This window comes from Phlebotomus papatasi, chromosome 1, assembly GCF_024763615.1.
Source record: "Phlebotomus papatasi isolate M1 chromosome 1, Ppap_2.1, whole genome shotgun sequence".
Taxonomy (NCBI): Eukaryota; Metazoa; Arthropoda; class Insecta; order Diptera; family Psychodidae; genus Phlebotomus; species Phlebotomus papatasi.
This window is the reverse complement of record NC_077222.1, coordinates 49,276,418-49,293,248: the sequence shown is the minus strand read 5'-3', so window position 1 is coordinate 49,293,248 and position 16,831 is coordinate 49,276,418. Positions and strand designations below refer to the sequence as shown.

The following is a 16,831-nucleotide window of genomic DNA, read 5'->3' as shown; positions in this document are numbered from 1 at the left end:
AGAAAGAATGGAGGAAAGGGGGTGCATAATGGGCCCAAATAAATGGCCTGGATGCAGCGGAACCGATAAAGGTTTAAGCCGACCCATATACAAATATTAATCTTCTGGCTAAACTTCAGTTCTTGAACAATAGAATAAGTGCTCTTATGGCGGTTGTACGATTTCGATTTTACCGACATTTTCCATAATAATTGGCCTACCAGAGCGTGCCTCATATTTGTCGTCCATTTTCCCAGAACGAGATCGTTTGAACCACCAAATTACTTTTGCATCAGATACTGTATTTGGTCCATAAACAGAACATCTTTTTTGATCGTCTGCTTTGTGTTTTTTTACCTTTGTCGTAGTAATACTGAAGAACATATCGATTTTTCTCTTTTTTACCTTAATTTTGGAAAGCTGTAAAATACAATTGCTTCACCAAACACAAAACTATATATATACTTTTATTGAAGAGTATTGTCACCTTTCAAACACCGTTTAGTATGTGTATGATCCGATCCGAATATATATATCATGAGATATTGCTCACTAAAGAAATCTTGCGAAAAATACTCAACTCAAAATTGCAATTCAGCCCTGATTTCAAATTACTCCATTATTATCCTAATATAGTGAACAAAAAAACAGTTGTCTTAGAATTTCAGTAGTTGTAGTTTAAAGTTTCGCTGTGGATCAATTCGATTTTGGCAAATATTCAAAAACTATTTTCAATATTCGTAATAAGTTGCAAAATGTGTATTTGTAAACACTAAATAATTGCCCCCTGTAGTTTCCAGAACTGCCCAGAAAATTGTTAAAGAACTATGAAGTAATAAATCTGTGTAAAGAATTATTAATATAGTTTTAAAATAGTGAAAGAAAAAATTTACGAGTCTTAAAGGAGAGACAAAGGTCTAAAATAATAAAATGCTTCATTCACTTTTTTCCAAAATTAAAAATCGAAAAAGTTAGGTATATAAAATAAAACTTCTTCATTAAATATGCAAAAACACTTTTCTTGCACTCTTGCACGCAAACATTCAATATAGTAGGTTTATCGCAAGATTTCAACATCTAGCACAACGCATTACAACTCCGAAGAAAATAAAGAAAATTTGTTCAATGAAATTTAAAATTTCTAATTGACAATGAAAAATATACACTCCAAAGAGAACATTGTAGTATAACCTTCCACTGTACTGCAAACTAAAACATCTGAGACTCTTTTCAACTTTGCACTTTTAACAGCAAGGAAAAATAAAAGGCAGGAAATTTCATTTATGCACATTTAACATTTACGATTTATTTTCAATTAATTTAAATAATTTCTAATTCACTAAAGACAATCTCTTCATCATTTATTTCTTCTTTTTGTTTAATATATGCAGAATAAAGATAGTTTTGATGAAATTTATAATATTTTATGCAATATGGATCATTTCATTTTAATATTAATAAATTTTAAAAAGATGATCATACTACTACTTTTTTTTGTCACCTAATTAATATTAGCATTTATTCTCTGATCTTCATCTCTGGCATGAATATGTCGTCCTCATTAATTTTCTCCTTGTTTTTTTTTTTTCTTTTCTGTAGTGTGTCGTACACTCTTGCTATTTTATCTGATTTTCCCTCATCTTTATATAATTTAATTATCATTACTATTTACAATGTGACATATTTCCCTTGTAATTGTCCTTAAAATTGCACAAAAAAAAGTGTAATTATATTTCCTTCAGGAAAAAAAAATAGAGAAACCAACCTCCATAGCAATTTCCGTGTCCCACTTTCATCATGAAAAGACCAAATTATCATTGTACATATATATATATGTACAGTATTCTACTTTGCAGTAAGTCTGACGTACTGTTCTTATCCAATTTATAGTCCCTTCATTACCTTTTAAATGAACAAAGACTTAAAATATTATCTTCCATCTCTATATAATGTAGTCACTGTTATATTATAGTATCTTATCTCTATTTCACTTTTTTTATATAAAGACTTCATCAATCTCTCTTCCTAATATCTCCATATACCAATTTGATACTTTTAAATGAGATTTAAAAAAAAAACTTTGCTCTTTTTGTGTGTCTACAGATCAATATTGTGCTATTTTCTTTTTTTATGAATCAATGTTGAGACAGGCATTGGGCAAACTTTTTCTCTTCCCTCTATTTACGGACCACAATCGGCCTTTTTTCTCAGTTAAAAAATTTCACCTTATTTATTGAAAAGTAATTTAAAACATGGAAAAAAATACATGAAAATTTCTGTACAATTTCATTTTAGTGATATGTTTGAGATGTCTGTATTGAACTGAGTGAAATATAGACCGTTTAAAAAATTACAATTACAAAATGGCAAAAAAAAACTGGGCAATGATTGCTCAATTATCATAATCAACGTTGTAACAATAATGGAAATTATGGGACAATTAAAAAATTTCTCTAATGAAATTCATTGTTCTGATGCGCAATAATTTTTCGCAATGTATTGTACCGTGTATTGGACTGACACGATAAACTAATGCAAAGAATTAGTGATGGTCGCCAATGAAGGAAAAGGATAGACCATTTATTTCTTGAGGCTTTTGGTTTAATCGTCGAAGAAGATTCACTTCCAAACCAAGTTTAACCCTTTAAAGATGATTGAGCCGGTGATTCAAAAAACATTTTTTCCTTCGGCCATCTAAAGTCGTATTTTGATTTACTTGCGTCCTTAAAGAGTAAAAAAGACATTTCCGTTCTAAGATGACACTTTTAATCTTCAATTAGGACCACTGAGCATCTCTTAAATTAACGAATATATGTTGGTTTTTTTATTTAAACTTTAAACACTCGAAACGGCTATACAGCCATCTGACTTTCAGAAACACACATTTTTCGAACCGACTCTCCTCACACTTAGGGATTTAAATTTTTATATAATTTCACCTGCAAATAGAGCACATTTTAAAATGTCCTTTAAATTTTACTTGTCTTTTTTTATTTTACTGCTCGAATTTCCACCCCCTGGGGACTACATTTATTAACGTATCTCCACGTTTCAGACGATTTCTGAGAAATGTTGTTTGTCCGTCTGGGCGTCTGTTCGTACGGCCGTTACAATGCCTAGAGCCCAAACAGTTATAGACAGAGGCTTGGGACCTTCAGAGGACTCCCCGTAAGTCGACCCTGGAGCCATTAACATGTCCCTCATTTTACCCCACCCCATTCCTTCCCCTCCAAAAACATGTTTTTTGGTTATATTTTAGAAATTACCCAGGCAGACATTTCATACCATTGAATCATTCCTAATTACGGGTTTTCAAGGTCGAAGCTTAAAAAGGCTCTAGGAAGCGTATTTCTCAACCGAATGGTATTATACTTGGGTTCACTGGAAAGGTCTTGGGATTTTCGATAAAACTGAACTGGTTACAATCGGTTCAGAATCGATAGTAACTAATTTTAATCCGAAAATCAATTGTGTTATTTTTATTTTTAGAGGATCTTTTGATTGACTTATGAATCTCTTCAAATCAGTAAATGGTAAATTTTGCGAAAGTATTTTTGAGGTATATCATTAGTCGCAAGTTCGAGCAATTCATAAAGCCTGGGACGTTTTACCACCCGTTTTATCCCATTAATCGCTTTAATTGTCCTTCATTTCTGCTGACCAAAACATTTAACTGTGGACTTTCTTGCTTGAATATATGTCCTCGCAATTCAATTAAAAAGAAAACATCTCATACTGAAATATTTCGTCTATTGTACCGGTGACGTGTTACCGTGATTAAAAATGAACTTCATCAAATTGATGTAAAGACCAAAAAGCAATACTAGAAGGAGCACTGGAAATTTAACCTCGTTCATGAATGTCCAGCATTTCTTTGTGCTAAAAATACCCGCTAAAAATTCTGGAGAGAGAATGAAAAGAGATATCGACTTTTGATTTTCGTCATAGATTAAATTTTAAATCGACAGAATGACAATATCAGATTCATTTTCAGTTCATTATTTTCTCAATAAGATAAGCACTGTGATTCGATTTCAAAAACCTTTGAATCAAGAAAAAATACTTGGTCCCCCTCAGAGGAAAAGTGTTAAAAAAGAATCTAAACGTCTCGTGAAAAGCTACTAAGTCCGTAAATCCCAAATTCATAAGACAACCACTAAGGAATTGAAAAAATTGTAATATCGATTTTCGAAACTTTGATGTCGAATATTTCGAAATCCTTACTTTTGAGTGAGCTGAAATTATAATAATAATGTAGCTTAGGTTAAGAACATTCTAACGTTCGCTCTTTTCCCTAGCTCTCCCGTTACATCTGAAGTAGAGGCCTTTTCAACGATAGATCGCAACTTTCCTCACTCCACCTCACTGTACCCAGAGACCCCTATTATACCGAAATTGACCGGACTCCATTTCTAATATTTATTAAATAATTTCTTTAAACTTTTTCTTATGTTAGCCTTCTGTAATCAAACTATTTGAAATAGAAAATGACCAGTGATAAGTCCATAGGCTTACGGGGCTTACCGTATCTGAGATTCTTAACAGGAGACCTCAAAATCCTTGTAATTCGGAATGCTTGTAAATTCAATTGTGCGCTGAGTTATAAGGATAAACCATCGCGTCGAGAAATTTTCTCAGCGGTCGGAATTCATAAAACTGGTTTGACGCGATTCTTTACCCCAAAAATTCAACTCGTAATCGAATTAACACGCATCCGAGTTGTAAGTACCCCGAACATCAGCTTTCATGCCGAATTAACAATCATTTGCAATTAAATTATTCTCATGAGGGCATCAATCAAAATCCTTCAAAACAAACCCAATGTTAGTGAAATTTGTTGAAATTTGACCGTAACATCAACACGGACCTTGAAAATCAGTTAATTAAATTTAATTCCAAATCCCAAGTAATAATTTTAATAGGGATAGGTATACATCGCTCCTTGAAAATTACAAGGGGTCAACTCACTTTTTTGCGATTTTGAGATTCTAATGCACTTAGAAAGACAATTTAATAAATTTTCAGATGATATAAGTTATTAAATTTCGTTATTAGAAAAAATTTTCAAAATTTTAAGTTTTTTGATTACTTGCATAATTTTGTTTGAAGTAAAGGGGCACAAAATATATTCATCGTTCAAGTTTTTGTGAAACAGGGGACTAACTCAAGCAAGTTGATCCCTTATCATTCTAATTTCAGGAAAATTTGCACATCATTTAGAACGACAAGGAGCTAACTCATTAAAAAACATATTTTGAAAGGTAAAAATATAAAATTTTCGATGTTTATATTAGTGCTGGCTCATACAAATAGAAAAGAAATAAATTGTTTTTATTCAGTCATTAAATTGAGATACAAAGTTGAATCTTTCATGCTGTCTTCTGAAAAAAGGCCGAAAATTAGTTGGCTCCCTGTAGTTTCCAAGGAGCGACATATACGATAAATCCTTTTGGCTCTGAGCGTATCATACGTGTATCCAGAAACAAAAAAAAATCGAATGCTCCGTTTCAGAGACAATGCAAAAAGCATGTTTTCAAAGTGATTCTCGTGGTTGTACTAAGTGGGTAAAATAAGTATCATGTTAATGATTACGAGATCGACTTAAACGAAAATAATCCCAAAAACTTCAAGTGGCTATTCTCTCACCGTTTCGCCTCAAGGTCTGTTAACGAACTGACAGACGGGAAAACATAGTTTTTCTATATTTTCAAAAAAATAACAAAAAATTTTCAAAATGTGTGGGAGGTGCAGAAAAACATTGATGTGTAAAATTAGAGGTTGTATAGCCGTTTAATCTTTGTAGATTGAGAGTAATAAAAGAACGACAAATTTATGTCTTGTGATAAATTTGTTTAAATTCTGGACAAGATGATTAAAAAAAATGATTCGGAAATTATCTTTCCAAAAGAACCAACATTGCAACTTTGTAAATGCAAATTAAAATATTCAATATATTTTAAATATCATCTTTGCCACGTAAAAAGATTTTGATACAATTGTTTCTTTTAATAATGAGAATCGTCTTTTATACAATTAAAATAAAAATATGATATAAAATCATATTTCTAAATAGAATTAAAACTTTTCAATACTTCAATGAATCACGGAAAATGTTACGCAGTTTAGCATGAATTTCACAAAAATGCTTTTAATGCAAAATTAAATTGCATTTGTATTCCCTCCAATTATTGTGTTCCGAAATATGAATTTTTTTTTCCTTTTTCATAATTGTGTCGTCTGAATGACGCGTTGTTTTTCTAAAAATACTCATCTTGGTTTTCTAAAAAAAAATAATACAAATATGACACATACGAAAGCATTGAGAGCAATTCAATCAAAATTATAATTTACACAAACCGGCAAAACGAATTATATTGTACTTAGGAAACATTGTATCCTTTAGGCATGAAATAAACTTCAAATTGAATTGAATATATTGCTTGAGCCGCTTCCTCTGGCCCGTGGCCTTTAGTTTGCTCATTACCTGTGTTCCAAAATATCTTTTTTTTGTGTTTCTTATTATTTTTAATATTTGAGAATCGACACATAAAGCGTTACAGGAAAGAGAAAACTAAAGATTCCTAAGTAAAGCGCTGTTAGTTTTACAATTTTATTTTGTTGTTCTTCTTGTTTGTGTCTTATATTACAATAGATGTAGTAATAAAATGTAAAAAAAAAATCTTGATAATAATTTGACAAATCAGGTGCTCAATCGTGTAACTTTTACTCTTTTCTTAACCATTGATTCAATGCTTAAACAATTCTTAATTCTAATTGTTTCTCTCTCAATTGTTTCTCACTTGTTTTTTCTTTTGATATCAACACAACTTGTTTTAATTTTTTTTGTCCTTTTTCACCTAAAAATTAATACCTCTCGAAACGTTTTCCACAACATCCAAGAGCTAAAATGTTTCTACAATTTCTGTTTTCTGTTTTCTTTCCTCATCTGCACTTATGACAAGTTTATTTAAAACCTTAGATATACTATCCTTTTTGCTTATTCAAGTTTTATATTATTGGAGAGATGCTGTTGGACATGAGACTAAAGTTTTATAGGAAATAAGACGTGAGACAAATATTTGATATATGCTGTTATTTTTTTTTTATCCACTTACCTTTAATTCACTTGCACTTGTGAAGCTTTTATCACACGGAAAGCATTTCAATTTATTATCCGCAGCGGATTTATTGTGTTTGGCCATGTGTGTTTTCAGATGGTAATTCGAGACGAAACTCTTTGTACACAGCTCACATTGGAAGGTTTTCTGTTGACCAAGAAGAATTTTTTATTAGATTTTTTTTCTGATTTTTCTCCCATAAGATGATTGTGCACTTCTTTGGATCAAATGGGATACATTATTGTTTTCATTTTAGAACAGAAGCAGTCTTCATGTGCATGACTGGATATTTGAATAAATTTATTATGACAAATCAAATGGAACACGGCTCATTTTAATTTTGAAAATAACTTTACCGGCGGGATTCAAATTGCTCTACTACAAAACCAATATTATTTCAATCATTTTAAATCAAAGATATTTCAAGAAAATTCATACACCTTATTTAAAATGAACATGTCACTGCTCGAACTCAAAGGGCGAGCAGTTGCCTTTTTTTCAACTTGTCACTGTTCTGGAGCTTAAATGGCAAGAAATATCGACTTCCAGTCTTCGATGATCCGCAGTAAAAAAAAAGCAATATCTCTAGGAGTTTTTTTTTCCTCCCCGCCACACCCCTCTAACCCCTAAACCATTTCTTTTTTGTTTTTCTCAAAATTGGCCCAAGCTTTTTCAATGATATTCGGATATGTTTTAGAGGTCCAGGCAAATATTTCGTCAAAACATGACCGGAAAATTCGCCATTTTGAATTTTTGAAGGTCAAAGGTCAACCTTTTTGGAGGACCCATTTTTCAACCGATATTTTGTTAAATTTAGATTTTTTGGAAAGGTATTGAAATTCTGAACACGGCAGTTGTTTGTCTTCATCGGTAATAAACCGGTTAAATACCGATTTTGAATACTTTTTTCCGGATTTTTTTTCACTTGACCTTAAGTTTGTTCCCGAGCTAGAGGTCAAACGGTAAGAGGTATCGACTTCCGGTTTTCGACGACCCCCAATAAAAAAGTAATATATCTAGAGGTTTTTCCCCTTTTTCCCCTATCCCCCTCTATCCCCTAAAAAACATGTTTTTCGGTTTTCTCAAAATTGGCCTAAGCTTTTTCAATTATATTCGGATATGTCTTAAGAGGTAGTCCTACACTGAGAGAAATCCAAAAAAGTTAAAATAACATTCCGGAAATGTTTATTTTATCTTGCAGTATTGATCCGAAATCGGTGTAAATATTATGCTTTTTAGGTGTATTAGGAGTTAAAGTTACCCTTTTTCATGTTAATTTTACCCTTAAAATGGAGTAAAATTAACACTAAAAATTGTTGATATATTTTTACACCTAATAAGTGTTATTTTTATGAGGAAAAAAAGTTAATCGCACCCCTGTTTTTTCTCAGTGTAGCGAACATTTAGTCCAAACATACTTATGACCGGAAAATTCGCCATTTTAAATGATTGAAGGTCAAAAGTCCTACACTTTGGAGGGCCCATTTTTCAACTGATTTGGTTAAATTCGGATTTTTTGAAAAGTATTGTAATTTCGATCCCGGAAATTTCGAATAATGTGAATTTTCTTTTAGTTTTCCTAAGAGACTTACACATTTCTATTAAATATTAGTTAGCTTATCATCAATTGTTGATAATTCCGTGATAATTTAGTGTAAATCTCCTACGAAAAACAAACGAAATTCACATTATTCGAAGGCATAAACGTTCAAAGGGAGAGCACTTTCCCCTACTAAAATTTGAGCCCAATGCACAATGGAGTTATTGAGTTATTAAACCTATAAAAATGAAAAATTTTCTTTTTACAATTAGAACCGGTGTTATGGCCATTTTAAGAATTTTTTTCACTTATAGCTCGGGTCAGGGGAGTCAGCTATAACATACTGAAATTTGAGCCCGATCGATGACATAGCGACGGAGCTATTGAGAAAACAAAAAATGGTGGTATTCTAATAACGGTAGGAAGAATGAGGTGGTGGGGGAACAATGCACAGTTGCAATTTTCATTCGATAGGGTGGAATAACCGGCTATCGCCATGTTTAGGAAAAAATTAAATTCATTTAATCATAACTTTTGAATCCTTGTTACAAGATAAGTCAAATTTGACACAAAGTTACTTAGATGTATTGGCTCTAGATACGTGAAAACAATAATCCTAGAACATAACGCTGGACTACTTAAAAAACTGATTTTTATTAATAATGCAAAAATAACCATTTCGTCGCCACTTTTTACCACTTTTCGCCAGTTTTGCAAAATTTGTAACCACTTCTCGCCACCCACTTGAAAAGAACCACACTCGGTTATTTTAGGCAATGCTATGAAAAGAATACATTCACCATTTCTCTTTCCTTGTGATCACTTTATTATTACTCTCTTTAAATGATTTTTCTTCACTTTTATTTAAGAAATCAAATTATGGGGCTTTTGCAGAAAGTAAACAATGCAGATTTGACAACTGAGAATGTACGAAGTGAAGTTAGCGTCGCCTATTGAAAAGATATGGCGACAGGTGGTAAAATCAATTCCAGAATATTACCACTTCTCGTCATGCCTCATTTTTATACAAAAATAATATAAAATGAAATATTAATTGACTAAATACAAATTTTATGTATTCCACAAGTGCAATTAAATATTCAATAGACAAATTATTTACCCAAATAGGTATTTTTGGCCTGATGAAAATTTGACGGCACTTAGTACATTTGGTAAGAGATGTTGGATTCGATGCACTTGCTTAAAATATTGCTCTAAAAAGTGATCAAAATCGTGGATCCAAAACGAATAATTATTATTTTTCGATTCTATGCGTAGAAGCAGAAACAATACAAAAAAAAATGCGACTCATTTATTTCATAAATTGCGAAAAATAGCGATTTCAATGTAAGTGGCGAGAAGTGGGGCACTGGCGAGAACTGGTGATTCCACCCTATATAACTTTTGTCGGAAGCCGTAAGTCGATATCTTTCTTAGTTCCGGAGCTATTAAACTCTAAAGAGCGGCCGGCCGGGAACATAACTTATCCAGCCATATATTCGTAATTAGGAAGTAGCCAAACACATTTTGGTAAAGTTTGGGGCCGATCGGAGGACATGAAATTTTGGTAGGATCATAATAGGTGAAATTTTTAAGAATCTCACCTAATACCCATAACATTTGTAGAATTTAACTCACGCTTTGCATTTTTTTTTATATGATTATTCACACAATGGGAAAAGTTTCGGTTTGAAATGCCAGAAACCGCATTCCTTGAATTCATTAGAAAATTAAATTTACGTGTTTCCCGCAAGAGATGACCAGATGAATAGAAAAATCTGACATGCATTATTCCTGTTTCTGGAAATATGAGAAAGATTGTGTCTGTTTCTGCCGTGATGAAAACTATATATTTTTGAAATTCCAGAATTAATCTCTGTTTTGTTTTTTTTTTTCAGAATCATTTCCTTGTTTTTAAAAAAAAATTAGAAACATTTCAGTGTTTCCAGAAACAATGACATACAGTGGGACCTCGGTAGAGTCAACTAATTATTTCCAGGCCTGTTGACTCTATTGGAGTCCGAAAAAAATCATTAAAATGTGAAATTTTGACAGAAAGGTGTATTACTTTATGTTTGTACTAGATCATTGATAAATTCAAAACGATATTCGAATATTATTTAATTAAACCATAAATTCTACATCCTCTGGACCAAAAAAGTCGTATGTTCGGGCGAAAGTTGAAGATTAAGATTAATAAATAATTTAAGTATAAATTACTTTTCATGTGGTAATATTGAGGTCTACCTACGATGTTAAGATGCGGAAATTGTGTCTTAAAGATTTCTTTTTTCAATTTATTTTAGAAGAGCTCCGGTAGATATTTAATTGCTGAAATTTCTGATTCAACTAACGTTATTAACTAAAATTTAAAATGGAATTTCTTTTAAACTTTTAGTGTATAAAAGAAGTGATTGATAGTTCTTTTAACTATGGCTCTAAACTTCACAAGAAGAGCAATAAAACCAATTTTTTACATTTTTTTTCTTGTTCCGTAATATGGATGCTAAATGGTCAGAGATATCGGCTTTAAGTCTTCAGATCACCCTCTAATAAGTTAACCTGAGAATTATTAATATGACTCTCATTTCGGCCCTACTGTGATTACAGGAAAACACGTCATACGGTTTTTTTCGGAAGATGAAAGGGTCAGTTGCGGTGGTGGGGTTGTATTAATAATCTTCAAGTTGACTTATGGGGTGTTGTCCAAAGAAATTTTGATCCAAATTTTCTTTTGAGATATGTACTAATCTTTTGAATTAAAATGTAACTCTAGAGAAATTTACACGTTTCCTTTAGATAGGTAATTTTAAGATCTTTTATAATGTAATATTTTTTAAAACAAGTACTTTAAAAAGTTTGAATAAATTTGGAAAAAAAATTCTTCACTATATGTTCAAAAACACACTCTTTTTGTAATTCGAATTCATATTTTTTCTGTTTGTGTCTTAATATTATTCACTTCCAAATTAATGATGGCTCAAACATAGCGATCATAGGCTTAATCAAAAAATATTAAGATAGCAAAGAAAAGACAATTGAACTTTAAATAGGTCAAAACGGTCAAAACGTATAAAATCAGAAGAATTTCTTGTTTTATTTTGTTGAAAAATGATTGCACGGTTAATATACTAATTTTATCATAATATTAACATGTACTTACATAAATGTTTTTCTTGTGTTAAAAACATTACATTGGTACACAAAAGGACTAGTTTTAATTTCGAGAAAATCATAATAAAATCATATAATATTGTTAGTTCAATAATCAAAGAAAAAGTTGACTCTATCGGAGTCAATTTAGGTCCAAGTTGACTCTATTGGAGTCCGTAGAGTAAAAAAATAGCTGTTGACTCTATCGAGGTCCCGCTGTAATTCCAGAAACATTTCTGTGTTTCTTGAAATACACACATGTTACCAGAAACATGTCCATGTTTTCTGAAATATTTCTATGTTTCCTGAAACTTTTGTAGCATTTCAAGAAACATCATCATCATTTTCAATTTCAACCGCTTATCCATATTGGGGTTGAGGTCGCAAAGTAGAATGGAATGTTTCTTGAAACTTTCGATTCCTATTTCCGAGGATACTTTCATGGTACATTTCCGTGTTTCAATAAATGTTTCTAAAAGGTTTTGTGTTTCTTAAATGAGTTACCCCTATAATTAGCGCCATTCATCAAAACTTTTCCCGCCAATCTTTTACAATTTATCCACATAGCCAGTCTAATGTCCCAGAATGACCAGGAAAATAATTTGGATTTTTTTTTTAAATTCCTTAGGCTTTTATAAAAAAAATTAAATATTTGAATATAATTTTTTTTTCAGAAAAAACAAGACCCTAGACTAGACGTTAGAAGGAATTGATGAATTTCCAATGTAAAATTAAAAAAAAAAAACAAGAAAAACTCACCTCAAAATGTGTTTGCCTGTGCCTATACAGGATTGTCTTTGACTTGAACTCTTTGTTGCAGATGGAGCATGTTGGTATTTTGTCTGCTGGCTTCTACAAGGCAAAATCCAATCAAATTGTTGAGAAATGCCTAGATTTCTCCATGTATGTCCATCACTTACCACTTCATGTGTTTTCATGTGCATCTTTAGCATTCCCGGTCCCTTGAAACTCCTCCCACAAACCTGACACTGTGGCTGTTTCTTGCAATTGGCCTAAAAATTATACATAAACTTAGTAGATCTTCATGGGAAAGTAAAATAAATTGCAGGGATGGACCTTTATCCAATTTGAATGTTGCTTCATGTGAGTATGTAGCCATTTGCTGTGCTTAAATTCCTTGCGACAGAGATTGCAAATGTATCGTCCGGGACTTGGGCATGATGTCTGTAGACTGATAAATTCAGCCAAATATTCCTTATCTTCCTGCTCTTCCGTGTCCGATACGGTCAGAGTATAGGTCTCCTGTTGCTCTTCCTCCTCCTCCTCAACTTCCTCGATGATCTGGGACTCATCCTCGGCTTCTATGGCTTGTGTACTGATGGTGACTGAAAGAGAATTGGCCCTGTCAGAAGGTACAATATTGAGCCAGGAAAGGGATTTAAATCCTACTCATTCCATCTTCGTAGTAATGGGTCTCTCCTCCACCCGTCATCTCGGGCTGCACGATTATCTCACAGCGATCATCACTCGTTCGCTGTATCTGAACCACCTGCGTCTGTCCATTCTGATTGATCATCTGCAGAGTATTGCCGGCCTGCAGGATTGGCCCTTGGTGGACAATTTGGCCCGCCTGGACAATCTGGGCACCAGTTTGGACAGTCATAGGTTGTCCGTGAGATGTAACGATCTGCCCAGCTGCATTGAGCAGCTGGGCATTGTGTATCTGACCATTTGTGATAATCATTTGCTGTGGCTGAGCATCACTGCCCGTCACAGAATGCAGATCTGAGGACTTTACAATCTGAAATTCCTGTCGCTGAGGCGATTGCAGACTGTGAGATTGCACCTCACCACGCTGCTGTATATCAGCCCGCTGAAGTTCAATCTGTGTGATGGTCATCTCCTTGGGCAGTGTCTCCTCCACAATCACCGTGATCCCCTTAATGTACTGCCTCAGCTGCTGGTCAGATTTCTCCACTCGATTCTTGAATGCATGACATCGACTCACCTGATGCACACACTGCACGCAAATCTTATCTGGCCATCCATCTGTGTTGTCAATCTGCCCCAGCAACCAACAAAATGCCCCAAAAGAATTCATGAGAAAAGAGAAACAAAGCCTAATTCACCCGGAAATGGGGCTCAATTTCGCGCGGATTCTTAATTTAGCCAGGACACACGGCCCAGTTCGTAGATCGGAACCAAAAAGAGAGCTCTCCCCCCACCAAAAAACGCCATATCAATTCCCTCATTCATTTCCTCATTTCGCAGCCTCCATGGGCCACTTTCCCGGCCACCCACAGCAACCCATCCCAGCAAAAGATGCAATTTACCTGCACCCGGGCAAAGTCCATCAGCATATCAGCCACCATTTCGCCAAAAAGGGGCCGCATATCCTTTTTTACGGTGAGACAAACACGACAGATTTTGTCCAAATCGAGATTCTTTATCTCCATTTTTTTGCACAATATCCACAATGCTCAACTAATTGTCAGCACGCCACAGTGACTATTTCACACACAATTCGCCCTTTTTCACCACAATCCACCAGAATATTTGTACACAAAGCACCGCGTAAAATTTTTATTTATCCTCCAAAAAATAGCAAAAATGTCAGAGAAGCCACGATACTAGCGCCAAACATCGCCACCAGCGGCCAACTAAAGAAACACCTCAGGAGTGCTCTCGGTATTTGAAAATTGGCCGCTGAAAATTCACTCGACTCACACTACAATTTTAAATTAAGCGTTTTTTTTGTTTTTTTTACAAACAAAACTGACAAAATATTATTTTTGCACAGATTACTAAATTAAAACAACCAATGCCTTTGTGTCCTTAAATTTTTTTCAGATTTTTTACTTAAATGTATGCTGAATATGTTTCGAAAAATACTAAGTGCCTTATAATCAAAAAAAAATTAAAATTAAAGGTACACCACGGACCACGGGGCATACAGATAATCCCGTGGTGATTCCTCTGGGGCATCTTTCCCAAAAAAATCACTGAAAAAAACTGCTTATCATAAAAGGGCTTCAATTAAAACAAATTCTTTTGTAAAGAATCATTTCAATGTGATCAAAAGGCTCATTCTTCAGTGACTCTGAAAGTTTCCCCGATTAGGGGAGACCGAGGCAGATTAGCCGGCAAGTGAAATTTTGCTTTGTCCAATATGAAATAGCGAGGAAAATTCTGAAACTAATTTTGAATACTCTCGAAGGGATCACACAACAATATTTTCATTTTGATAATTTTCTTATTAGTATAGGGGGAGGCTTTGATATTTCGCACACAAAAATAATGTTCAAGTTCAGTGACTTTTTCTGACTACCATGCAAACCGTATGGATTCTCCAACTTATGCCAAAAAAAAGTCTTACTTATAAGTTTCATAATCCCACCAAACAAAATCCCAGGAAATCCTTAGATTTTCCTCCAGAGGAAAATGAAAATTTAATGGCTATTCGTGCAATAGATCAATCAAGTTTCCATCTTCGCACACGATTCACGCCATCATTGAACACCCCATTTTCACCGTAAATTTTGCACCGGACACTAAAAGTTGCACATCATTGTTTAAAGGGAACTCTAATCTACTTGATTAAATCGTTTTTTTAAGGAATTAAACGTTTTATTATCACTTTTTTGGAACTTTTCTGAGAGATGTTTTATTGACACTAAAAACCAGTTTTTTTTTTGCTTAATTCTATGAGAATTTCACTCCGGAAACGGTTAAATCTGATGAATACTTTCTTGAAAAGTCCAAATATAATATTACCAAATTTACACGAATCAATAAATTTTTAAAGCTAAAAATTGACTAAAACTCTGCAAGCGAGGAGACCACACAAGATTCCACCATTCCTCCACTGTGCTCACTGTGGGAGCTTATTGTAGATGTGATTCTTTCATTGTACATTCAGTTTGTGCAAGCTTGAAAAATATTTTTACATCAAAGAAATGCAAAATTGCTTAAAAATTACTCAACTGCGGCCTATTTGAGTCAAATTACTTCTTATTTATCAACTTTAAGATTTTTAAGTTTTACTTTTTAGTGGTGGGTCAAATCGGTAGATTACAATAGATGTGAATATGAGGGATCGCATCTAAAATGAAGTTTCCTGGAAAATATCCGAGAAGCCATGTCTTCTATGTGCGATCGATGAATGTAAGTAAAGTTTGTGAATTTTCTTCCACTCACAAAAAGTGCCTCTTCAGCCTAGAAGATTTTTACATAAATCTGAACCCTAATAACCCTTCTACCCTCTGTGATAGGAGTTTTTCAGAAAAGTGATATTAATTGTGCACAATCGTCTGAAGTATTGCACAGCAAAATTACAGTTTTAAACCTGTTTTTATTTTTTGCTTCCTGAAACTAGGAAAAAAGGATTAGACAGACTCTCAATTTTTCAGGAAAGATGGGATTTAAGGCTAGCTATTACAATATATAGCCATATGTGAGATTTATAAAGGAATATGGGAGATATATGAAATGTTTGAAGGTAGCGTATGTGTTAACGATCAAAGCCTCCCCCTACTGTGTGGAGGGACAAATATACTAGATTTCTGTTTAAATGGTTTAACCCTTTCGTCTCCTTTGGGACTCTGGGTACCCATGGAAAAAAGATTTTTTTTGGACTATTTAGAATCGATAAAATCCGATACTTGTGAACGATTACAAACTATAAGGATGCCCAAATCTAGGATATTTTTTGCAGGATCCCAATTAACTCCTGAGCTAAGATATTCTTGGTCAAAAATCGTGAATTTTCGATTTTCTGCTTCCTTGGAGATATTGTGACTTTTTCATATTCCAAACCAGAATAAGGAAAAACCCCTTGGGGCCAATAAGTATGATAACTAACAATTACAGATTGCATAAATTCGAAAAACAATTTTTTCTTAAATTTTAGAAAAACTTGTTTAAACATGATGGGAACTCTCGTCCGCAAAAATCTTGAGGTCAGATGCAAGGTTATCCCGCTAATGCCCGCCATTTGCTTTTTGACACCAACCTTTTAAAAAAATTCCAAGCGGGAGCGAAATTTTTGCCAATATGGCCGATAATTTTGACATTTGGCAGC

At 33.5% G+C, this 16,831-nt stretch overlaps 1 protein-coding gene across 1 annotated transcript; it reads right to left on the bottom strand.

Moving 5' to 3' along the window:
- Positions 1–6,778: 6,778 nt before the first annotated feature.
- Positions 6,779–14,410, bottom strand: LOC129805269 (zinc finger and BTB domain-containing protein 17). The gene is made up of 7 exons (XM_055853073.1): positions 14,085–14,410; positions 13,201–13,813; positions 12,868–13,136; positions 12,711–12,803; positions 12,550–12,642; positions 7,095–7,244; positions 6,779–7,021 (listed from the first exon to the last, which is right to left on the bottom strand). Exons 1-7 carry the CDS (start codon positions 14,205–14,207, stop codon positions 6,977–6,979), a joined length of 1,386 nt encoding a protein of 461 aa, XP_055709048.1. The 5' UTR covers positions 14,208–14,410; the 3' UTR covers positions 6,779–6,976.
- Between the last annotated feature and the right edge of the window lie 2,421 nt (positions 14,411–16,831).